Below are 26,223 nucleotides of genomic sequence, written 5' to 3' on the forward strand. Positions count from 1 at the left end.
GTCTATTTAAAGCTAGTGAAATTGAGATTTAATCATCAGCAACAAAACATTTTTTTGACAGTAATAGATTGAAATGGTAAATCTCCCTAAGGAGGTAGAATGGCTTAGATGTGTTTGTTGCCAAAAAGACTCCAAGGTTAGGATTACTTGTGTAAAGTTGGTTTTATTATAAAATATTGCTCAACAAGGATCTTTGAAGTTGAATGCAATGCATTTATGTCTTTTTTCGATTGCATGCTATAATTATAGCAGTCTCTTAATACTTAAAGAGATATGAAACCCCATTTTTTTCTTTCTTTCATGATTCATATAGAGCATGGGATTTTAAACAACTTTCTAATTTACTTCTGTAATTTAATTTTTATTTGTTGTCTTGGTATCTTTTGTTGAAAAGCAGGAATGTATATGCTTTGGTGCCGGCCCATTTCTAAAGCACTATATGGCTGCTGTTTCTCCAACATAGGTGTGTCCGGTCCACGGCGTCATCCTTACTTGTGGGATATTCTCTTCCCCAACAGGAAATGGCAAAGAGCCCAGCAAAGCTGGTCACATGATCCCTCCTAGGCCCCGCCTTCCCCAGTCATTCTCTTTGCCGTTGTACAGGCAACATCTCCACGGAGATGGCTTAGAGTTTTTTAGTGTTTAACTGTAGTTTTTATTATTCAATCAAGAGTTTGTTATTTTAAAATCGTGCTGGTATGTACTATTTACTCAGAAACAGAAAAGAGATGAAGATTTCTGTTTGTATGAGGAAAATGATTTTAGCAACCATTACTAAAATCCATGGCTGTTCCACACAGGACTGTTGAGAGGAATTAACTTCAGTTGGGGGAACAGTGAGCAGTCTCTTGCTGCTTGAGGTATGACACATTCTAACAAGACGATGTAATGCTGGAAGCTGTCATTTTCCCTATGGGATCCGGTAAGCCATGTTTATTAAGATAGTAAATAAGGGCTTCACAAGGGCTTATTAAGACTGTAGACTTTTTCTGGGCTAAATCGATTCATTATTAACACATATTTAGCCTTGAGGAATCATTTAATCTGGGTATTTTGATAAGATTATATCGGCAGGCACTGTTTTAGACACCTTATTCTTAGGGGCTTTCCCAAATCATAGGCAGAGCCTCATTTTCGCGCCGGTGTTGCGCACTTGTTTTTGAGAGGCATGACATGCAGTCGCATGTGTGAGGAGCTCTGATACATAGAAAAGACTTTCTGAAGGCGTCATTTGGTATCGTATTCCCCTTTGGGCTTGGTTGGGTCTCAGCAAAGCAGATACCAGGGACTGTAAAGGGGTTAAAGTTAAAAACGGCTCCGGTTCCGTTATTTTAAGGGTTAAAGCTTCCAAATTTGGTGTGCAATACTTTTAAGGCTTTAAGACACTGTGGTGAAATTTTGGTGAATTTTGAACAATTCCTTCATATTTTTTCGCAATTGCAGTAATAAAGTGTGTTCAGTTTAAAATTTAAAGTGACAGTAACGGTTTTATTTTAAAACGTTTTTTGTACTTTGTTATCAAGTTTATGCCTGTTTAACATGTCTGAACTACCAGATAGACTGTGTTCTGAATGTGGGGAAGCCAGGGTTCCTTCTCATTTAAATAAATGTGATTTATGTGACAATGACAATGATGCCCAAGATGATTCCTCAAGTGAGGGGAGTAAGCATGGTACTGCATCATTCCCTCCTTCGTCTACACGAGTCTTGCCCACTCAGGAGGCCCCTAGTACATCTAGCGCGCCAATACTCCTTACTATGCAACAGTTAACGGCTGTAATGGATAATTCTGTCAAAAACATTTTAGCCAAAATGCACACTTATCAGCGTAAGCGCGACTGCTCTGTTTTAGATACTGAAGAATATGACGACGCTGATAATAATGGTTCTGAAGGGCCCCTAAACCAGTCTGATGGGGCCAGGGAGGTTTTGTCTGAGGGAGAAATTACTGATTCAGGGAACATTTCTCAAGAAGCTGAACCTGATGTGATTACGTTTAAATTTAAGTTGGAACATCTCCGCATTCTGCTTAAGGAGGTATTATCCACTCTGGATGATTGTGACAAGTTGGTCATCCCAGAGAAACTATGTAAAATGGACAAGTTCCTAGAGGTCCCGGGGCTCCCAGAAGCTTTTCCTATACCCAAGCGGGTGGCGGACATTGTAAATAAAGAATGGGAAAGGCCCGGTATTCCTTTCGTCCCTCCCCCCATATTTAAAAAATTGTTTCCTATGGTCGACCCCAGAAAGGACTTATGGCAGACAGTCCCCAAGGTCGAGGGAGCGGTTTCCACTTTAAACAAACGCACCACTATACCCATAGAAGATAGTTGTGCTTTCAAAGATCCTATGGATAACAAATTAGAAGGTTTACTTAAAAAGATGTTTGTTCAGCAGGGTTACCTTCTACAACCAATTTCATGCATTGTCCCTGTCGCTACAGCCGCGTGTTTCTGGTTCGATGAGCTGGTAAAGGCGGTCGATAGTGATTCTCCTCCTTATGAGGAGATTATGGACAGAATCAATGCTCTCAAATTGGCTAATTCTTTCACCCTAGACGCCACTTTGCAATTGGCTAGGTTAGCGGCTAAGAATTCTGGGTTTGCTATTGTGGCGCGCAGAGCGCTTTGGTTGAAATCTTGGTCAGCTGATGCGTCTTCCAAGAACAAGCTACTTAACATTCCTTTCAAGGGGAAAACGCTGTTTGGCCCTGACTTGAAAGAGATTATCTCTGATATCACTGGGGGTAAGGGCCACGCCCTTCCTCAGGATCGGCCTTTCAAGGCCAAAAATAAACCTAATTTTCGTCCCTTTCGTAGAAACGGACCAGCCCAAAGTGCTACGTCCTCTAAGCAAGAGGGTAATACTTCTCAAGTCAAGCCAGCTTGGAGACCAATGCAAGGCTGGAACAAGGGAAAGCAGGCCAAGAAACCTGCCACTGCTACCAAGACAGCATGAAATGTTGGCCCCCGATCCGGGACCGGATCTGGTGGGGGGCAGACTCTCTCTCTTCGCTCAGGCTTGGGCAAGAGATGTTCTGGATCCTTGGGCGCTAGAAATAGTCTCCCAAGGTTATCTTCTGGAATTCAAGGGGCTTCCCCCAAGGGGGAGGTTCCACAGGTCTCAGTTGTCTTCAGACCACATAAAAAGACAGGCATTCTTACGTTGTGTAGAAGACCTGTTAAAAATGGGAGTGATTCATCCTGTTCCATTAGGAGAACAAGGGATGGGGTTCTACTCCAATCTGTTCATAGTTCCCAAAAAAGAGGGAACGTTCAGACCAATCTTAGATCTCAAGATCTTAAACAAGTTTCTCAAGGTTCCATCGTTCAAAATGGAAACCATTCGAACAATTCTTCCTTCCATCCAGGAAGGTCAATTCATGACCACGGTGGATTTAAAGGATGCGTATCTACATATTCCTATCCACAAGGAACATCATCGGTTCCTAAGGTTCGCATTCCTGGACAAGCATTACCAGTTCGTGGCGCTTCCTTTCGGATTAGCCACTGCTCCAAGGATTTTCACAAAGGTACTAGGGTCCCTTCTAGCTGTGCTAAGACCAAGGGGCATTGCTGTAGTACCTTACTTGGACGACATTCTGATTCAAGCGTCGTCCCTTCCTCAAGCAAAGGCTCACACGGACATCGTCCTGGCCTTTCTCATATCTCACGGATGGAAAGTGAACGTGGAAAAGAGTTCTCTATCTCCGTCAACAAGGGTTCCCTTCTTGGGAACAATAATAGACTCCTTAGAAATGAGGATTTTTCTGACAGAGGCCAGAAAAACAAAACTTCTAGACTCTTGTCGGATACTTCATTCCGTTCCTCTTCCTTCCATAGCGCAGTGCATGGAAGTGATAGGTTTGATGGTAGCGGCAATGGACATAGTTCCTTTTGCGCGCATTCATCTAAGACCATTACAACTGTGCATGCTCAGTCAGTGGAATGGGGACTATACAACTTGTCTCCGAGGATACAAGTAAATCAGAGGACCAGAGACTCACTCCGTTGGTGGCTGTCCCTGGACAACCTGTCACAAGGGATGACCTTCCGCAGACCAGAGTGGGTCATTGTCACGACCGACGCCAGTCTGATGGGCTGGGGCGCGGTCTGGGGATCCCTGAAAGCTCAGGGTCTTTGGTCTCGGGAAGAATCTCTTCTACCGATAAATATTCTGGAACTGAGAGCGATATTCAATGCTCTCAAGGCTTGGCCTCAGCTAGCGAGGGCCAAGTTCATACGGTTTAATCAGACAACATGACAACTGTTGCGTACATCAACCATCAGGGGGGAACAAGGAGTTCCCTGGCGATGGAAGAAGTGACCAAAATCATTCTATGGGCGGAGTCTCACTCCTGCCACCTGTCTGCTATCCACATCCCAGGAGTGGAAAATTGGGAAGCGGATTTTCTGAGTCGTCAGACATTGCATCCGGGGGAGTGGGAACTCCATCCGGAAATCTTTGCCCAAGTCACTCAACTGTGGGGCATTCCAGACATGGATCTGATGGCCTCTCGTCAGAACTTCAAAGTTCCTTGCTACGGGTCCAGATCCAGGGATCCCAAGGCGGCTCTAGTGGATGCACTAGTAGCACCTTGGACCTTCAAACTAGCTTATGTATTCCCGCCGTTTCCTCTCATCCCCAGGCTGGTAGCCAGGATCAATCAGGAAAGGGCGTCGGGGATCTTGATAGCTCCTGCGTGGCCACGCAGGACTTGGTATGCAGATCTGGTGAATATGTCATCGGCTCCACCATGGAAGCTACCTTTGAGACGAGACCTTCTTGTTCAAGGTCCGTTCGAACATCCGAATCTGGTCTCACTCCAGCTGACTGCTTGGAGATTGAACGCTTGATCTTATCGAAGCGAGGGTTCTCAGATTCTGTTATCGATACTCTTGTTCAGGCCAGAAAGCCTGTAACTAGAAAGATTTACCACAAAATTTGGAAAAAATATATCTGTTGGTGTGAATCTAAAGGATTCCCTTGGGACAAGGTTAAGATTCCTAAGATTCTATCCTTCCTTCAAGAAGGATTGGAAAAAGGATTATCTGCAAGTTCCCTGAAGGGACAGATTTCTGCCTTGTCTGTGTTACTTCACAAAAAGCTGGCAGCTGTGCCAGATGTTCAAGCCTTTGTTCAGGCTCTGGTTAGAATCAAGCCTGTTTACAAACCTTTGACTCCTCCTTGGAGTCTCAACTTAGTTCTTTCAGTTCTTCAGGGGGTTCCGTTTGAACCCTTACATTCCGTTGATATTAAGTTATTATCTTGGAAAGTTTTGTTTTTGGTTGCAATTTCTTCTGCTAGAAGAGTTTCAGAATTATCTGCTCTGCAGTGTTCTCCTCCTTATCTGGTGTTCCATGCAGATAAGGTGGTTTTACGTACTAAACCTGGTTTTCTTCCAAAAGTTGTTTCTAACAAAAACATTAACCAGGAGATTATCGTACCTTCTCTGTGTCCGAAACCAGTTTCGAAGAAGGAACGTTTGTTGCATAATTTGGATGTTGTTCGCGCTCTAAAATTCTATTTAGATGCTACAAAGGATTTTAGACAAACATCTTCCTTGTTTGTTGTTTATTCCGGTAAAAGGAGAGGTCAAAAAGCAACTTCTACCTCTCTCTCTTTTTGGATTAAAAGCATCATCAGATTGGCTTACGAGACTGCCGGACGGCAGCCTCCCGAAAGAATCACAGCTCATTCCACTAGGGCTGTGGCTTCCACATGGGCCTTCAAGAACGAGGCTTCTGTTGATCAGATATGTAGGGCAGCGACTTGGTCTTCACTGCACACTTTTACCAAATTTTACAAGTTTGATACTTTTGCTTCTTCTGAGGCTATTTTTGGGAGAAAGGTTTTGCAAGCCGTGGTGCCTTCCATCTAGGTGACCTGATTTGCTCCCTCCCATCATCCGTGTCCTAAAGCTTTGGTATTGGTTCCCACAAGTAAGGATGACGCCGTGGACCGGACACACCTATGTTGGAGAAAACAGAATTTATGTTTACCTGATAAATTACTTTCTCCAACGGTGTGTCCGGTCCACGGCCCGCCCTGGTTTTTTAATCAGGTCTGATAATTTATTTTCTTTAACTACAGTCACCACGGTATCATATGGTTTCTCCTATGCAAATATTCCTCCTTAACGTCGGTCGAATGACTGGGGTAGGCGGAGCCTAGGAGGGATCATGTGACCAGCTTTGCTGGGCTCTTTGCCATTTCCTGTTGGGGAAGAGAATATCCCACAAGTAAGGATGACGCCGTGGACCGGACACACCGTTGGAGAAAGTAATTTATCAGGTAAACATAAATTCTGTTTTTGCACAAATGTTATTTTTGTAAGAGCACTAGATAGCAGCACTATTTCCTACCATGTTGTGCTCCATATACCTACCTAGGTATCTCTTCAACACGGAATATATAGGAACAAAGCAAATTTGATAATAGAAGTAAATTAAAAACATTTTTAAAATTGTATGTTCTGTCGGAATCACAAAAGAAAATGTTTGTGTTTCATATCCCTTTAAGCAGGGTCTGCAACCTGACTTTTATTTATTTTACCATTGTAATTGGTGTCCTAATATGATTGGCGCTCTCAAACAATTAGTTACCTAGAATGAAGACTGTGATTGGCCAATAATTTTGACAGATTAAAGTCCCAATAGAGGAGATTTTAACATTCATGAATAATTTAACATTAAATCTTGGACTGTGAGATACTTGATTGCAGCAACTAATCAGCACATAGTTCCCAATAATGCATTGCTACTCCTAAGCCTACTTAGGTATGATTTTAAACAAAGAATAACAAAAGAACAAAGCAAATTAGCCAATAGAAGTAAATTGGAAAGTTGATTAAAATGGCATATTCTGTCTGAATCGTAAAAGCTTTTAATTTTTACTTTACTGTCCCTTTTAAAATTTAAATTATAATATGTTATTAATACTATATTGATCACTTTTGCATACTCTTTAGGTGCTACTATATAACACTTTTTTTTAATTGCCAATACAATATATGTTATCAACCACTAGGGGGTACTAATGTTATAAATTGAGTACAAATGGTATTGTGTTTAGAGGAAAAACAATAAATAAATTAAAATGTAGTAACCAACTGAATTTTGATGCAAATTACATACAATACTGGAAACTCTAATGTCCAAAGCACAACCAGGATACTTAATCCAATGTCTTAGAAAATCACAAGCTTTCAAATGGAAACATTGGATGATTTATGTGACACACCATCTAAGGCTGCTCTTCTCTATCCTTTAGAACCGAATCGATCTGTAAAATAACCACAACAAAAGGAGCCTCATGTGCTCATCAGCAGATTCGTATACGACTATGTGAAAATAAAACACAGGGTACTCACATAATCCTGCAGCACTCAAATGTGCTTAGTAGAGACGTGCTGGAGATCCCAGTGTACCAGCTCACTGATGCCGGGTCTCTGCTGCCAGTGGTCCGGTTGGGAATAGACCAAATTGCCATGTTGCATGTCTGGTAGACCTTATAGGTTTTTCCTTTTATTAGTGTATATTTGTATTTTACTTGTTTTTATCAAATAAAGATGTTTTATTATCCCTAATTTGGGACATCTAGTGGTGTACACGGTTTCACAGCACTTTATACTTAAAGGGATAGGAAAGTCAAAAATAAACTTGCATGATTCAGATAGAGCATGTCATTTTAAGACCCTTTTAAATTCACTTCTATATTCAATGTGCTTCATTCTCTCGGTTTCCTTTGTTGAAAATGAATACACACATATCCTACACTAGTGGGAACTAGCTGCTGATTGGTGCCTGCACACATTTGTCTCTTGTGATTGGCTAACTAGATGTATTCAGCTAGCTGCCAGTAGTGCTGTGATGTTATTTCAGCAATGGATAACAAGAGAATGAAGCAAATTTGATAATAGAAATACATTTGAAAGTTGTTTAAAATTGTATGTTCTATCTAAATCATGAAAGAAAAGTTTGGGGTTTCCCATCCTTTTAAGGAGATTACCGGGACCTGGCAATTTGATCTATTCGTAACCGGACCATGAGCAGTTCGAGAGACCCAGCATCAGTGAGCTAGTACACAGCGATCTCCAGCACGTCTCTACGTCTCTCTGTGTTTTATTTTCACATAGTTGTATACAAATCTGCTGATGTGCACATGAGAGGCGCCTTCTGTTGTGGTTATTTTACAGATCAATTTTCTTAATTAGTAGCTCATTAATATCTTGTTAAAATAAAAAGCGTAATTGTAACTTTCATATTTTTTTAGGACTGGTCTTTTTTCAACATCTGGTATCCAATCCTGATGGTTTTGCAGAATTTACTTTATCTGGAGATTACTATAATCGTGAATTATCAGGTAAATGTTCTAAAATACTCAAATGAGCATGTGCATGTTGTTGTGATTCAGTGAAAAATAGTTTGTTTAATGTTTTCATTTAAATATATTTTCTATAGGCGCATTTACATTTTCATCTCAAACGTTCGAAAGTGCTTGCGTTCTCTAATACTGCTTCTTGCTAGGGCTGTAATTTAGCTGCTAGTTGTCAATGACAATGTCTAAAAGTCTTCTGAGAGCACTATTAGTGGTGCCAACATCAGCTCTTTGGCCATCGCTGGTTTGGTCCCTCTAAAAAATATATATATATATTATCACACAAATTAAAGATTGTATGCATTTATTAGCATCCTTACTAGTGACAATTTAAATATGCTGCCATTTAAATAGCATTTATTTATTACAGATGCGTCCATCATTTCAAAAGATGTCCATTAGGTTTTTTCCCCCCCTGTAATTTTATTACTGAAAACAAAAATACTCTATATCCATGTATATAATGAGCATTATTTATTGAAAAATAAGTGCAGCAAACCTACATAAACACAAAGATCCAGAAATAAATACATTGGATTATCACAGAGACAATAATTATGTTATAACATGAGCTTAAAAGCAGGGGCAGATCCAGAGCCGAATAACGGGACGGGCAATGTACCAGATTATCTTTTCTTTCATGTAATTAGCAAGAGTCCATGAGCTAGTGACGTATGGGATATACATTCCTACCAGGAGGGGCAAAGTTTCCCAAACCTTAAAATGCCTATAAATACACCCCTCACCACACCCACAATTCAGTTTTACAAACTTTGCCTCCTATGGAGGTGGTGAAGTAAGTTTGTGCTAGATTCTACGTTGATATGCGCTCCGCAGCAGGTTGGAGCCCGGTTTTCCTCTCAGCGTGCAGTGAATGTCAGAGGGATGTGAGGAGAGTATTGCCTATTTGAATGCAATGATCTCCTTCTACGGGGTCTATTTCATAGGTTCTCTGTTATCGGTCGTAGAGATTCATCTCTTACCTCCCTTTTCAGATCGACGATATACTCTTATATATATACCATTACCTCTGCTGATTTTCGTTTCAGTACTGGTTTGGCTTTCTACAACATGTAGATGAGTGTCCTGGGGTAAGTAAGTAAGCTTATTTTCTGTGACACTCTAAGCTATGGTTAGGCACTTTTTATAAAGTTCTAAATATATGTATTCAAACATTTATTTGCCTTGACTCAGGATGTTCAACATTCCTTATTTTCAGACAGTCATTTTCATACTTGGGATAAATGCATTTGTTTCAATCATTTTTTCTTACCTTAAAAAATTTGACTTTTTCCCTGTGGGCTGTTAGGCTCGCGGGGGCTGAAAATGCTTCATTTTATTGCGTCATTCTTGGCGCGGACTTTTTTGGCGCAAATTTTTTTTTCTGTTTCCGGCGTCATACGTGTCGCCGGAAGTTGCGTCATTTTTTGACGTTTTTTTGCGTCAAAAGTGTCGGCGTTCCGTTTGTGGCGTCATTTTTGGCGCCAAAAGCATTTAGGCGCCAAATAATGTGGGCGTCTTTTTTGGCGCTAAAAAATATGGGCGTCATTTTTGTCTCCACATTATTTAAGTCTCATTATTTATTGCTTCTGGTTGCTAGAAGCTTGTTCACTGGCATTTTTTTTTCCCATTCCTGAAACTGTCATTTAAGGAATTTGATCAATTTTGCTTTATATGTTGTTTTTTCTTTTACATATTGCAAGATGTTCCACGTTGCAACTGAGTCAGAAGATACTTCAGGAAAATCGCTGCCCAGTGCTGGAGCTACCAAGCTAAGTGTATCTGCTATAAACTTTTGGTATCTGTTTCTCCAGCTGTTGTTTGTATTGCATGTCATGACAAACTTATTAATGCAGATAAAATTTCCTTTAGTACTGTTACATTACCTGTTGCTGTTCTGTCAACATCTAATTTTCAGAGTGTTCCTGATAACATAAGAGATTTTATTTTTTAAATCCATTAAGAAGGCTATGTCTGTTATTTCTCCTTCTAGTATACATACAAGTCTTTTAAAACTTCTCTTTTTTCAGATGAATTTTTAAATGAACATCATCATTCTGATACTGATAATGGTTCTTCTGGTTCAGAGGTTTCTGTCTCAGAGGTTGATGCTGATAAATCTTTGTATTTGTTCAAGATGGAATTTATTCGTTCTTTACTTAAAGAAGTATTAATTGCATTAGAAATAGAGGATTCTGGTCCTCTTGATACTAAATCTAAACGTTTAAATAAGGTTTTTAAATCTCCTGTAGTTATTCCAGAAGTATTTTCTCTCCCTGATGCTATTTCTGAAGTAATTTCCAGGGAATGGAATAATTTGGGTAATTCATTTACTCCTTCTAACGTTTAAGCAATTATATCCTGTGCCATCTGACAGATTAGAGTTTTGGGACAAAATCTCTAAGGTTAATGGGGCTGTCTCTACTCCTGCTAAACGTACTACTATTCCTATGGCAGATAGTACTTCATTTAAGGATCCTTTAGATAGGAAAATTGAATCCTTTCTAAGAAAAGCTTACTTATGTTCAGGTAATCTTCTTAGACCTGCTATATTTTTAGCGGATGTTGCTGCAGCTTCAACTTTTTGGTTAGAAGTTTTAGCGCAACAAGTAACAGATCATAATTTTATAGCATTATTATTATTCTATAACATGCTAATAATTTTATTTGTGATACCAACTTTTGATATCATTAGAGTTGATGTCAGGTATATGTTTCTAGCTATTTTAGCTAGAAAAGCTTTATGGCTTAAAACTTGGAATGCTGATATGTCTTCTAAGTCAACTTTGCTTTCCCTTTCTTTCCAGGGTAATAAATTATTCGATTTTCAGTTGGATTCTATTATCTCAACTGTTACTGGAGGGAAGGGAACTTTTTTACCAAAGGATAAAAAATCTAAAGTAAATTTAGGTCTATTAATAATTTTCGTTCCTTTCCTCACAACAAGGAACGAAAGCCTGATCCTTCATCCTCAGGAGCGGTATCAGTTTGGAAACCATTTCCAGTTTGGAATATATCCAAGCCTTATAGAAACCTATAGCCAGCTCCTAAATACCCATGAAGGTGCGGCCCTCATTCCAGCTCAGCTGGTATGGGGCAGTTTACGTTTTCTTCAAGGAAATTTGGATCAATTCCGTTCACAATCTCTGGTTTCAGAACATTGTTTCAGAAAGGTACAGAATTGGCTTCAAGTTAAGGCCTCCTGCAAAGAGATTTTTTTCTTTCCCCTGTCCCAGTAAACACAGCAAAGGCTCAGCATTTCTGAAATGTGTTTCAGATCTAGAGTTGGCTGGAGTAATTATGCCAGTTCCAGTTCTGGAACAGGGGCTGGGGTTTTATTCTATCTCTTCATTGTACCAAAGAAGGTCAATTCCTTCAGACCAGTTCCGGATCTATCTATTGAATCGTTATGTAAGGATACCAACATTCAAGATGGTAACTGTAGGACTATCCTGCCTTTTGTTTAGCAAGGGCATTATATGTCTACAATAGATTTACAGGATGCATATCTGCATATTCCGATTCATCCAGATCACTTTTAGTTTCTGAGATTCTCTTTTTAGTCAAGCATTACCAGTTTTGTGGCTCTACCGTTTGGCCTAGCGTCAGCTCCAAGAATTTTTTTCAAAGGTTCTCGGTGCCCTTCTGTCTGTAATCAGAGAACAGGGTTTTGGTATTTCCTTATTTGGACGATATCTTGGTACTTGCTCAGTCTTCACATTTTCGCAGAATCTCATACGAATCGACTTGTGTTGTTTCTTCAAGATCATGGTTGGAGGATCAATTTACCATTCAGTTCATTGTTTCCTCAGACAAGGGTAACCTTTTTAGGTTTCCAGATAGATTCAGTGTCTATGACTCTGTCCTTGTCAGATAAGAGAAGTTTAACATTGTTATCAGCTTGTCAAAACCTTCAGTCACAATCATTCCCTTTGGTAGCCTTATGCATGGAAATTTTTAGGTCTTAGGACTGCCGCATCGGATGCGATCTCCTTTGCTCGTTTTCACATGCGACCTCTTCAGCTCTGTATGCTGAACCAGTGGTGCAGGGATTACACAAAGATATCTCAATTAATATCTTTAAACCAATTATACGACACTCTCTGACATGGTGGACAGTTCACCATCGTTTAGTTCAGGGGGCTTCTTTGTTCTTCCGACCTAGACTATATCTCAACAGATGCAAGTCTTACAGGTTGGAGAGCTGTGTGGGGGTCTCTGACGGCACAAGGGGTTTGGGAATCTCAGGAGGTGAGATTACCGATCAATATTTTTGAACTCCGTGCAATTTTCAGAGCTCTTCAGTCTTGGCCTCTTCTGAAGAGAGAGTTGTTCATTTGTTTTCAGATAGACAATGTCACAGCTGTGGCATACATCGATCATCAAGGAGGGACTCACAGTCCTCTGGCTATGAAAGAAGTATCTCGAATTTTGGTTTGGGCGGAATCCAGCTCCTGTCTAATCTCTGCGGTTCATATCCCAGGTATAGACAATTGGGAAGCGGATTATCTCAGTCGCCAAACGTTGCATCCGGGCGAATGGTCTCTTCGCCCAGAGGTATTTCTTCAGATTGTTCAAATGTGGGAACTCCCAGAAATAGATCTGATGGCTTCTCATCTAAACAAGAAACTTCCCTGGTATCTGTCCAGATCCCAGGATCCTCGGGCGGAAGCAGTGGATACATTATCACTTCCTTGGAAGTATCATCCTGCCTATATCTTTCCGCCTCTAGTTCTTCTTCCAAGAGTATTCTCCACCTGCTGGTAGCTCCAGCATGGCCTCACAGGTTTTGGTATGCGGATCTTGTCCGGATGGCCTCTTGCCAGCTGTGGACTCTTCCGTTAAGACCAGACTTTCTGTCGCAAGGTCCTTTTTTCCATCAGGATCTCAAATCCTTAAATTTTAAGGTATGGAGTTTGAACGCTTGATTCTTGGTCAAAGAAGGTTTCTCTGACTCTGTGATTAAATACTATGTGACAGGCTCGTAAATCTGTATCTAGAGAGATATTGTCATGAGCGCTTCCGTTCATCGCCGTGTCGCCGCGGCTCCCGGAACTCCTCTGTGTCTCTGACGTCATGTTGCTTAGCAACATGACGCTTTCTCTCACACCCCTCTGATGACGGTTACGCTCTGCCCTTTAAATCTCGGCGGGAGATCTGAATCTGGGCCCGTTTGTTGTTTCCCTGGATTGTGAGTACCTTATCAGTTTTGTTCTTCTGTGTACCGACTTCTGCCTGCCTGTCCAAGCCTCTTGCCTAATCCCTACTTGCTGATATTTGGACATTGACTTCTGCCTGCCTGACCTTGCCTGTAGCTATTACCCTTTTGCTGATATTTGGATGCCGACTTCTGCCTGCCTGACCTTGCTTTGGCCTTTACCTTTAAACCTATTCTTTGTTAAACAACACCTGCTTAAAAGGGACATTTACTTTTACAAGCTACAAAAGAGAACTTTGCTTTTCTGTTTGTTATAAACCTGCTTAAAGGGACATTATACTTTTACAAGCTACAAAAGAGAACTTTGCCTTTCTGTTTGTTATACACCTGCTTAAAAGGGACATTTACTTTTACAAGCTGCAAAAGAGAATTTTGTCTTTCTGTTTGTTATACACCTGCTTAAAAGGGACATTTACTTTTACAAGCTGCAAAAGAGAACTTTGCCTTTCTGTTTGTTATAAACCTGCTTAAAAGGACATTATACTTTTACAAGCTGCAAAAGAGAACTTTTCCTTTGTTTTACAAGCCTGCTAAAGAGGACCTTTTTTCAGAAGCTTCAAGTAAGAGCATTTCCTTTTTGTTCTTTGAACTATTTAAAGGGACGTTTTATCCTTTGTGGCTTTCCTGCATTCGGGAACAATATTCATTTTTGTTATCTTCTAATCTGCTTCCTGAGTGGGTCACGTCCTGGATATTTCTCAGTGTGCTAGCGTGTGCTTTCAATTCACGCTAGCAGTTGGGTTACATCCCGGATTGATTCCTGAGCGGCTGACATTACAAACGGGCCATAAAAATGGACCCCACTGAATTATCTATGGCCGTGGCTCACCAGGGACAGCTCTTGGGTTCTCATGCCACTCACTTGCAGTCTCTGGACACTAAACTTGATCAAATTACTGCTCTATTACAAAATTTGGTTGCTACCGCACCTCCCAATCCTAATCCCAATCCAAATCCGATTGAGGCATTACCTCCTCCGATTCCTAACAATCAGTCTCAGGTACAACTAAGTCCCAGGATTCCTCTTCCGGATAAATATGATGGGAATCCTGAAGAATGTAGAGGCTTTTTGAATCAATGCCGTCTTCATTTCCGAAATAGCCCTACTCTCTTTGCTACTGCCTCTTCTAGAATCACGTTTCTTATTTCCTTAATGAAAGGAAAAGCCTTGGCTTGGGTGTCACCTTTGCTAGAAAAGAATGATCCTATACTGTTGGATGTTGATACATTTCTATCTACATTCTCAAACGTATTCGATAAACCTGGAAGGTCATCCGCTGCTGAAGCAACTCTCCTGGATTTACGTCAAGGAAATCAACCAGTCTCTCAATATGCAATTGAGTTCCGCACCCTTGCTTCTGAAACCACTTGGAATCAGGGAGCACTCAGAGCCGCTTTCCGTAAAGGACTTTCTGAGCGTCTCAAGGATGAATTGGTGTATCGTGAACTTCCAGAGTCCTTAGAAGCCTTAATAAATCTCTGTATCAGTCTCGACGCCAGGTTTCGTGAACGCCAACAAGAAAAGGATAGAACACAGAGGACTTCCACTCGAACTCCTTTTCGTTTAGCTCCTCGTTTTTCTAATCCAGTCACTCCAGCCTCTCCTACTACTGATCAGGCTGAACCCATGGAAGTAGGAAGTATAAAATTAACTGAGACTGAACGCTTAAGAAGACGGACTCTTGGCTTATGTCTGTACTGTGGCCTTAAAGGACATTTATTAAGGGATTGTCCTACTAGGCCAGTAAAAGCCAGGGCTTAACTCTAGTCCAGGGAACTGAGTTAAGCCAAAATAGTGGTCATTCCCTATACAAGAAACTCTTTGTTCCAGTAACTCTTCTAATTGGACATAAGAAGATCTATACCCAAGCTCTAATTGATTCTGGTGCTGGAGGTGTGTTCATTGACTCTACATTTGTTTCTACTCATTCTATACCCTTACTAAAGAAGGAGTATTCCATTTCAGTCTCTACGGTCAGTGGAGATCCTTTGGGTTCTGGATACATTCAGTTTTCTACTCAACCCTTAATCCTCACCGTAGGAATACTTCATTCTGAGACAATTTGTTTCGATGTCATTCCCACTCCGCAATTTCCCATTATCTTGGGATTACCCTGGCTCCAGATTCACAATCCCATTTTTTCTTGGACTTTCGGTGAACTCACTTCCTGGGGATCTACCTGCCAGACTAAATGTCTTCAAAAGATTACTAAGTTACCACTCACTATTGCTCTCACAGTTGAAACTCCGGAATCCTTACCTATGCATTACCATGACTTTGTGGATGTCTTCTCCAAAAAAGAAGCGGAACGTCTTCCTCCTCATCGCCCTTTTGATTGTCCCATTGACCTCCTTCCTGGGGCTGCCTATCCTCGAGGCAAGACATATCCACTTTCTAAACCAGAAAACATGGCTCTGGAAGAATATATAAAAGACAATCTGGCTAGAGGATTTATTCGACCCTCCTCTTCCCCTGTAGGGGCTGGTTTCTTTTTTGTGGGAAAAAAGGATGGCGGATTAAGACCCTGTATTGATTATCGTGGATTGAATCAGATTACCATCAAGAACAGTTATCCTCTGCCCCTTATTCCTGAACTTTTTACTTATCTTCAGGGAGCCACCATTTTCACCAAACTCGACCTACGTGGTGCATACAACTTGATCCGTATACGCAAAGGAGATGAGTGGAAGACTGCCTTTAACACTCGATTTGGGCATTATGAATATTTGGTCATGCCCTTCGGGCTATGCAATGCTCCGGCGGTTTTCCAGCATTTTGTAAATGAGATCTTTCGTGATTTTTTGAATATTTTTGTTATCATATATCTGGACGACATCTTAATTTTTTCTCAGAACCACCAAGATCATGTGCACCACGTCAAGAAAGTACTTCAACGTCTAAGAGAATTCCATCTGTTTGCTAAACTGGAGAAATGTTCTTTCCATCAAAAATCCATACCCTTTCTGGGTTATGTAATATCGGCATCTGGATTCGAAATGGACCCTACTAAACTTTCTGCCATTTTGGATTGGCCTAGACCTGATTCTTTGAAGGCTTTACAACGTTTCCTAGGCTTCGCCAATTTTTTCAGAAAGTTCATCAAGAATTTTGCTACTATTACTTCTCCTCTTACTTCTCTCACAAGAAAAGGACAAAACTGTAAAGTATGGCCGTCTGAGGCTATAGAAGCTTTTGAATCTCTCAAAGAAGCTTTTTCCTCAGCTCCTATCCTTCGTCATCCAAATCCTGAGTTTCAATTTATTCTAGAGGTGGATGCTTCCTCTGTTGCTGCTGGAGCGGTTCTGTCTCAACGAATACCAGAGACTGGAAGGATTCATCCTGTTGCTTTTTTCTCTAAAAAATTCACTCCTTCCGAATTTAACTATGACGTAGGGAATAAAGAGTTGCTTGCCATCAAGATGGCATTGGATGAATGGAGACATTGGCTGGAAGGTACTTCTTTGCCATTTACTATACTTACTGATCATAAGAACCTTCTGTATCTCCAAACAGCCAAACGACTAAATTCCAGGCAAGCACGCTGGTCCTTATTCTTCTCTCGGTTTCATTATAATTTGTCTTACATACCTGGATCAAAAAATATTAAAGCAGACGCACTTTCCAGACAATTTCAAGATACCCCAGTTCCTGAGTCTGGTACCATTCTCCAACCTCATGAAGTCATTGCCCAGTTAACAACTTCTTGGTTACAAGAATTACAATCCGCTCAAGAGCATCTTCCTTTGTCCTGTAAACCTCCCAATGGTTTACTCTTTGTTCCTGAACGCCTTCGTTCCAAGATTTTATTTTGGGCTCATGATAGTCCCCTTTCTGGACATCCTGGCATCAGTATTACCACTCGAAACCTCAAACAACATGTCTGGTGGCCTACACTCTCTCAAGATGTGAAGGATTACGTCTCAGTATGCACACAATGTGCCATGAACAAAACTCCACGCCAACTTCCTTCAGGATTACTCCAACCATTGCCTATACCTCACCAGCCTTGGACTCATGTATCCATGGACTTTATTACCGATCTTCCCTTGTCCACTGGGAACAATACTATCTGGGTGGTGGTCGACAGGTTCACTAAGACGGCTCATTTTGTACCCTTGCCAGGATTACCATCTGCCAAAAGACTCTCTGAACTTTTTATTCTACATATTGTAAGAATCCATGGATTTCCTCTAGATATTGTTTCAGATAGAGGGGTACAATTCGTTTCTCGATTTTGGAGGTCACTTTGTAAACATTTTGGTACTACTATATCTCTCTCTACTTCTCACCACCCACAATCGAATGGTCAGACTGAAAGAGTAAACCAGTGTCTTGAAACATATCTTAGACATTATGTGGATCATTATCATTCAAACTGGACTTCTTACCTTCCTTTGGCTGAATTGGCCCATAATGCCCGGTACAATTCCTCCCTTCAGACTTCTCCTTTTCATGCAGCTTACGGATATCAGCCTAGGACATTCCCTTTGCATACTTCCTCCACAGTGAATCCTGCTTCTGATCTTACAGCCCGAAGATTAACTCGACATTGGCAGAAGATACATCGTATTCTTTCTGTAACTTCTAGACGTTACAAGTTCTTTTCGGATCTTCGACGGAAAAAGGCTCCCAAATATCGCCCTGGTGATAAAGTTTGGATTTCCTCTCGATTTCTTCGCCTGAAACAACCTTCTAACAAATTGGGACCACGATATGTGGGTCCTTTCCGAATACTGGGTCAGGTATGTTCCACTGCTTATCGGGTAGCTTTACCCAAGTCTCTCAAAGTCCATCCGGTATTTCATGTTTCTCTTTTAAAACCTGTGATGTTTAACAGGTATTCTAAGCCTTTTTCTAAACCTCCACCGTTATTGGTGCATGGACATCCTGAGTTTGAGATCAGCCATATTCTAGATTCCAAATTGCGGGGCAAGAAATTGTATTATCTCATTCATTGGAAGGGTTATCCAGTCACGGAACGTTCTTGGGAACCTGCTCATCAAGTAAATGCTCCTATATTGGTCAAGTCCTTCCACAAGACTCATCCTGATAGACCTGGTCCTGTCCCCCGGAGGGGTCCTTGAGGAGGGGGTGCTGTCATGAGCGCTTCCGTTCATCGCCGTGTCGCCGCGGCTCCCGGAACTCCTCTGTGTCTCTGACGTCATGTTGCTTAGCAACATGACGCTTTCTCTCACACCCCTCTGATGACGGTTACGCTCTGCCCTTTAAATCTCGGCGGGAGATCTGAATCTGGGCCCGTTTGTTGTTTCCCTGGATTGTGAGTACCTTATCAGTTTTGTTCTTCTGTGTACCGACTTCTGCCTGCCTGTCCAAGCCTCTTGCCTAATCCCTACTTGCTGATATTTGGACATTGACTTCTGCCTGCCTGACCTTGCCTGTAGCTATTACCCTTTTGCTGATATTTGGATGCCGACTTCTGCCTGCCTGACCTTGCTTTGGCCTTTACCTTTAAACCTATTCTTTGTTAAACAACACCTGCTTAAAAGGGACATTTACTTTTACAAGCTACAAAAGAGAACTTTGCTTTTCTGTTTGTTATAAACCTGCTTAAAGGGACATTATACTTTTACAAGCTACAAAAGAGAACTTTGCCTTTCTGTTTGTTATACACCTGCTTAAAAGGGACATTTACTTTTACAAGCTGCAAAAGAGAATTTTGTCTTTCTGTTTGTTATACACCTGCTTAAAAGGGACATTTACTTTTACAAGCTGCAAAAGAGAACTTTGCCTTTCTGTTTGTTATAAACCTGCTTAAAAGGACATTATACTTTTACAAGCTGCAAAAGAGAACTTTTCCTTTGTTTTACAAGCCTGCTAAAGAGGACCTTTTTTCAGAAGCTTCAAGTAAGAGCATTTCCTTTTTGTTCTTTGAACTATTTAAAGGGACGTTTTATCCTTTGTGGCTTTCCTGCATTCGGGAACAATATTCATTTTTGTTATCTTCTAATCTGCTTCCTGAGTGGGTCACGTCCTGGATATTTCTCAGTGTGCTAGCGTGTGCTTTCAATTCACGCTAGCAGTTGGGTTACATCCCGGATTGATTCCTGAGCGGCTGACAGATATATTATAGAGTCTGGAAGACTTATATTTCTTAGTGTCTTTCTCATCATTTTTTCCTGGCATTCTTTTTGAATACCGAGAATTTTTCAGTTTCTTCAGGATGGTTTAGATAAAGGTTTGTCCGCAAGTTCCTTGAAAGGACAAATCTTTGCTCTTTCTGTTCTTTTTTCACAGAAGGATTGCTAATCTTCCTGATATTTCATTGTTTTGTACAAGCTTTGGTTCGTATAAAACCTGTCATTCAGTCAATTTCTCCTCCTTGGAGTTTGAATTTGGTTCTGGGGGCTTTTCAAGCTCCTCCTTTTGAACCCATGCATTCTTTGGTCGTTATATTACTTTCTTGGAAAGTTTTGTTTCTTTTGGCCATCTCTTCTGCCAGAAGAGTCTCTGAATTATCTGCTCTTTCTTGTGAGTCTCCTTTTCTGATTTTTCATCAGGATAAGGCGGTGCTGCGAACTTCTTTTGAATTTTTTACCTAAGGTTGTGAATTCTAACAACCTTGGTAGAGAAATTGTGGTTCCTTCATTATGTCCTAATCCTATGAATTCTAAGGAGAAATCATTGCATTCTTTGGATGCTGTTAGAGCTTTGTATTATTATGTTTAAGCTACTAAGTCTTTCCGAAAGACTTCTAGTCTATTTGTCATCTTTTCCGGTTCTAGAAAAGGCCAGAAAGCTTCTGCCATTTCTTTGGCATCTTGGTTGAAATCTTTATTTCATCATGCCTATGTCGAGTCGGGTAAAATTCCGCCTCGAAGGATTACAGTTCATTCTACTAGGTCAGTTTCTACTTCCTGGGCGTTTAGGAATGAAGCTTCGATTGATCAGATTTGCAAAGCAGCAACTTGGTCCTCTTTGCATACTTTTTCAATTCTACCATTTTGATGTGTTTTCTTCTTCTGAAGCAGTTTTTGGTAGAAAAGTACTTCAGGCAGTGGTTTCAGTTTGAATCTTCTGCTTATGTTTTTCATTAAACTTTATTTTGGGTGTGGATTATTTTCAGCAGGAATTGGCTGTCTTTATTTTATCCCTCCCTCTCTAGTGACTCTTGTGTGGAAAGATCCACATCTTGGGTAGTCATTATCCCATACGTCACTAGCTCATGGACTCTTGCTAATTACATGAAAGAAAACATAATTTATGTAAGAACTTACCTGATAAATTCATTTCTTTCATATTAGCAAGAGTCCATGAGGCCCGCCCTTTTTTGTGGTGGTTATGATTTTTTTGTATAAAAGCACAATTATTCCAATTCCTTATTTTATATGCTTTCGCACTTTTTTCTTATCACCCCACTTCTTGGCTATTCGTTAAACTGAATTGTGGGTGTGGTGAGGGGTGTATTTATAGGCATTTTAAGGTTTGGGAAACTTTGCCCCTCCTGGTAGGAATGTATATCCCATACGTCACTAGCTCATGGACTCTTGCTAATATGAAAGAAATGAATTTATCAGGTAAGTTCTTACATAAATTATGTTATTTCAACACCGCTAATAAAAAAAAAAAATGCTGCCACATCAGCTCTCAAATCAGAACCAAAATGGGTTACGGCCCCACAGCGAAATCAGACCACAATCAGACTGAAATGCCCCAGCATCCCTGCTGTAACATTAGACCCACATCACACCAGACCTCGTACTAGTACCTGCACCTTCCACAGCACTGAACACTTCAGTTCAGCCCCTGCATAATACTAGACCTTGGATCAGCACATTAAACCATTTATAAATGCCACAGTATAGTATGTAATTACACCAACATATGTATAGGACAGCAAAGGATCTGCACTAACTGGGGTAGACCACAGTCAGGCAAGAGGTCCTTGCAGCACTCGTTCAGAGGACCTCTTGCCTGACTGTGGTCTACCCCTTGTCTAATCCAGAAGATTTAACGTCTCAGGAGTTACGGTTAAGGGTAGAGCAACCGCGTGAAAAAGACAGGTATTCAAATGAACTGTTACTTATCTGCACTATATATATGCCTGTGAAAAAGACGCGGCGAGGTTAAGCTCCCCTCGACTCCTGACGACCTCACGCTATTACTTGCATTTAGACACGAAGGGGTATAGACTGTATTCACCTGGTCCGTGTATCTCTGGGGACACGCACTACACTTTTGGATTACAAATATATGCAATCAATACATGCATTAATGTGATGAACATTTGCCTATTTTTGTATACTGGTGCACCAGTCTCCTTCACGGCCCATCTGTTATTTTTATGCATCCTTAATATCCCCTGTATGTATGTGACCTGTATGTTTGGATGTATGAATTCATATAGCGTAGTTTTATTAAACTCATTTGTATTTCAAGAAATCGCCCTTTTCTCCTCTTTTATTGCATACAGTTGTGCTCTTTTTTGCCTAGACTTTTAGTAACCTGTATTTTAGGTTTCTACTCCCTTTTTCACGTTGTTACACAGGGAGATTTAATGCTTTATATAGAACTTACTCACCCCTCCATGTGTAGCGTGAACACCATCTGCGTTTCCGTCCCAGTCGTAGAGTGATGTATAGTATAAAATGAATAGGTCTAGATAGCCAAGACGAAAATAAACATAAAAACTAAAAGATGCTTTCATAATAGTCTAATTCATAGTTGATGTGCAAGTACTAACTAGACAAGGAAATCCTTTACAATCCTAATCTCCTACTATTTCAAACTAATACATTTTAGGTCTGTCATCCTACATATTATACTTATCTAAAACATATAAGTGGAAAAATATAGGCATAACAGTTTCTACGATGTATATCATTATAAGAAAGTGCCATTCAAGATTTTTATTTAAATCTCATTAGTCCATCTAGCTTCGTTTTGCATGATAATTGTATACCTATTGCCCCCCTCTGTGCAATTGAGGGTTATGATCTTTTATCCTGCATCTCAAATCAAAACATTATGTCCATTTTGTAAAAAAGTCTAGTCACTGGTTGATCTGTATTCCTCTTACGTAATGCATGTTGTATTGCACTTCTGTGGTTGGCCATTCTAGTTCGTAGGTTTTCACTTTTCTTTCCAATATAGAATAAATTAAAACTGCATGGACAATAAAGCATATAGACAATATACTCTGTAGTACATGTTACTATATGCTTGATCTAGTATCTCTTTGTTATGTCTTGGATGACTAAAATATTGTCCTGTTGCAAGTCCATTGCATGTTGTGCAACCACTATATCTGTAGCAGTGTGGTTTCATGTTTGTTAACCATGTACTCTTTGTATAGCAATGTACAGGATCTGTGACTTTCTTTTTCTAAATCCAACCAGAGGAGGTGATATTTTTCTAAAAGGCAGACTCATCTTGTTCAATTATATCCCAATTCTAGCTTAATACACTAAAAAACATCAGCTGAGTAAGTAGGGGAAAAATGAGTCTTGGACTTTGTGTATTTAGAATACCCTTCTGTTAACCACTGTGTTTCTCGTTTCAAATCATTATTGTGATATCCTCTCTCCTTAAATCTATTCAACATATCCTCTATTTGAAGCTTGCTCTATCCATATCAGTGCTATTCCTCAAAACCCTCACAAACTGTGACATGGGGAGAGCATGTTTCAACATAGGAAAATGACAACTAGAGGCTGCCAACAGGGAATTCTTTTCTCAACAGTGTGGTACCTAACTAGTGTTGCTCTTTCAGAATCTTCAAGTACAAAAATTATATGGATTCCTTATGGTAGTGAATCTTAAATTTAAAGGAAGTATGCACCATATTGAGTTGTTCATACCAGTTTAATAGGGAAGTTTCTGATCCCCTCCAAATGATTAGCAAATTGTCTTTATATCTCCTGTACAAGATATCTGGATCTTTAAACAATTGTAAACCCTCCATCTTAAATTCAGCCATGAACAAATTTGTGTATGATGGGGCCATGTTTGACCCCATGCCGTTCCTGTTAACTTCAGGTAATATCACTTTTCAAAGCGGAAATAAGTCTTCCTCAGACATATCTCCAACATATGTAACACAAATTCCAGAGGAGTGCCCACATAAGCATATCTCATTAAACTCCTAGCAATGGCTCTAATCCCTTCTCCATGGGGTATTACAGTATAAACACTTGTAACATATAATGTTACCAACAGGTCGTCACCCTTCACATCTTATATATTCCTGAGTGCCTCTATTTCACTCATGGAATTCAATAAAAAAAATGTCATGTTATCGACATGAATACTGTAAAATACTGTCCAGATAAACAGTGATGGGTTGTAAAATGCAATCTATGGCCGATTCAAGGCTAGATTATGAGTGGATTGGTAATTACCGCTCCCGATTGTACGTTAACTCCGCTCGACTTTTGCTCTTTGCATGCATCAGGTATATATATATATATATATATATATATATATATATATATATATATATATATATATATATATATATATATATATATATATATATATATACATATATATATATATATATATATATATATATATACATATACATATATATATATATATATATATACATATATATATATATATATATACATATATATATATATATATATAGGAACAACAGAAAAACGAGGACAAAAGGATCCGTTACAACCAAGTGGGTTTATTCAGGCTTTAGGTGAAATCACTCAGTGGTGTACAAGGTTAGGTGGACTTGAACTGACGCGTTTCGCGCATGTGCAATGCGCTTTATCAGAGATCGGTTGGACATTTACATATAAAATTAAGGACTTCCTTATATTTCCGTTTAGCCAAGTACCATTTACACAGTAGGACTGAGCAAATTCATTTGTTGTGCCTTTATATATATATATATATATATATGAAAAACCCACCAAACTCAGTGTTTCTATTTATGTAAATATATATATGTGTATATATATATTGAACACTGTCCTCCTCTATATGAAATATAGTCACTTCTTATAGTTGAGGTAAAATCAGAGTCGCTTGCAGCCTTTTTCCATTTGTATACAGAGGCAGCCCAAGGGAGGTCTCAGTAGAATCGAAGGTGAACAGAAGAAGTGAAAGGGCTCACAAAGAAACCAGATCTGGGTGTAGTATGTTACAATACTAAAAGTATGAATCATTCCAAATTCACACTCACTTGTTTAGTCCTCAATCTGTATGAGGTAAGGTACTGGTGTGGACACCCAAGGGTTGCAGGTTCGATCCCCGGCGAGGTCCACTCAGCCTTTCATCCTTCCCAAGTGCCTTGAGACCCTTACGGGTGATTAGCTGCGCTTTACAAGTACATACATACATTTCAAGCCCTATGTGACATCTTTCGATTCCTCTCACTGAATACTGCTTCAATGTATTCTAATGTTGTTCCAAAACAAAGCTCCTTTACGTCTGTCTTGTCAGCCGGTTGGTAAATCCACCGATTCAAACAAGAGCCCAACAGACCTTTGTCTTCTTTTTGAGGCCTCCTCCTACTTGAGGGACTGGGACAGGAAGTAAAGGACAATTTTGTCGGCTGCGTAATGAAGCTTTTAGTCCGTGAGCAGCGCCTCCTTTCTAAGATCAAACACAGAATTCACTTCCAGTCATTTCTCCGTTTGTCAAAGACCAAAAATCCTGCAGCGTACTTTATCCTCTGGGTTTAATGGATTCTTTCAAACACTAAAATCTGCTGCTTTCTCTGCCTTTCAGCTCTCACTCTGACCGAACTGTCTGTGCTGCCTGGCACGAGCCGCACAGCACAGATTTACTAACAGGAGTTTTCTATAGAGCCGCTGCTCTGCTGTTAAGAAATAAAGAGTTAGTTTAAAATTTAATGGAACAGTAACATATTTTTTTTGCCAATAAATTTCAAAGTTAAATAAAAAGTATTTTATTTTTTTGTTTGTTTTCTTATTAGGTAAAGATGGACCAAGAGGCCCTGCAAAATGTTACTTGTAGTTTGTGTTGCTAATGTGGAGCCACCAATCCCTTTTTGTTACTCATGTATTGAGAGAACATTGCATTACAGGGATAGACTTTTTGATCCTGAGCCATCATTATCTAAGGCAGATGCTTTTCAGGTGTTTCCTGTTCAAGATATGCCGCAGTTTTCTTCTCAAGTGTCCCAAACCTTATCGTCTACACATGCAGTGCCCTTCGTTTCCTCTCACACTCCAGTTGGAGTTACCTTGCAAGACATTGCTACCCACATATCCTCTGCGGTAACTGATGCGCTGTCTGCCTTTCCCATGCTGCAGGGAAAGCGCAAGAGGAAATGTAAAAATCAGTGAGTAAGGTTTCTGACACAGTTGTGGCTATTCGAATGTTCCCTCCCTGAGGAGGAAGATACTTCGGTAGCATCTGAGGGTGAAATCTCAGACTCAGACACCTCCGGCTTTTACTTAAGGAGGCTTTGGCCACCTTGGACGACTCTGACACGACTGTTGTAGTCAATCCTAAGAAGGCTAGTAAGCTAAACAAATACTTTGACGTACCTTCCGCGATGGAGGTTTTTCCTGTACCAGACCGGGGCTACAGAGATTATTGCACAGGAATGGGATTGACCTGATATCCCTTTTTCTCCATCCCCAATTTTTAAGAAGATGTTTCCAATAGCTGACTCTAT

The 26,223-nt window shown here is 40.2% G+C and overlaps 1 protein-coding gene across 3 annotated transcripts in view; it reads left to right on the forward strand.

Moving 5' to 3' along the window:
* Positions 1–26,223, forward strand: part of VPS13D (vacuolar protein sorting 13 homolog D) — a 1,255,097-nt gene that overhangs the window by 440,841 nt on the left and 788,033 nt on the right. For all 3 annotated transcript variants that reach the window (XM_053690423.1, XM_053690422.1, XM_053690424.1), the window contains one exon: positions 8,275–8,364. In XM_053690423.1, the coding sequence (XP_053546398.1) occupies positions 8,275–8,364 (90 nt within the window). The remainder of the gene's footprint in view (positions 1–8,274; positions 8,365–26,223) is intronic.

Source organism: Bombina bombina, chromosome 8 (genome assembly GCF_027579735.1).
Source record: "Bombina bombina isolate aBomBom1 chromosome 8, aBomBom1.pri, whole genome shotgun sequence".
Taxonomy (NCBI): Eukaryota; Metazoa; Chordata; class Amphibia; order Anura; family Bombinatoridae; genus Bombina; species Bombina bombina.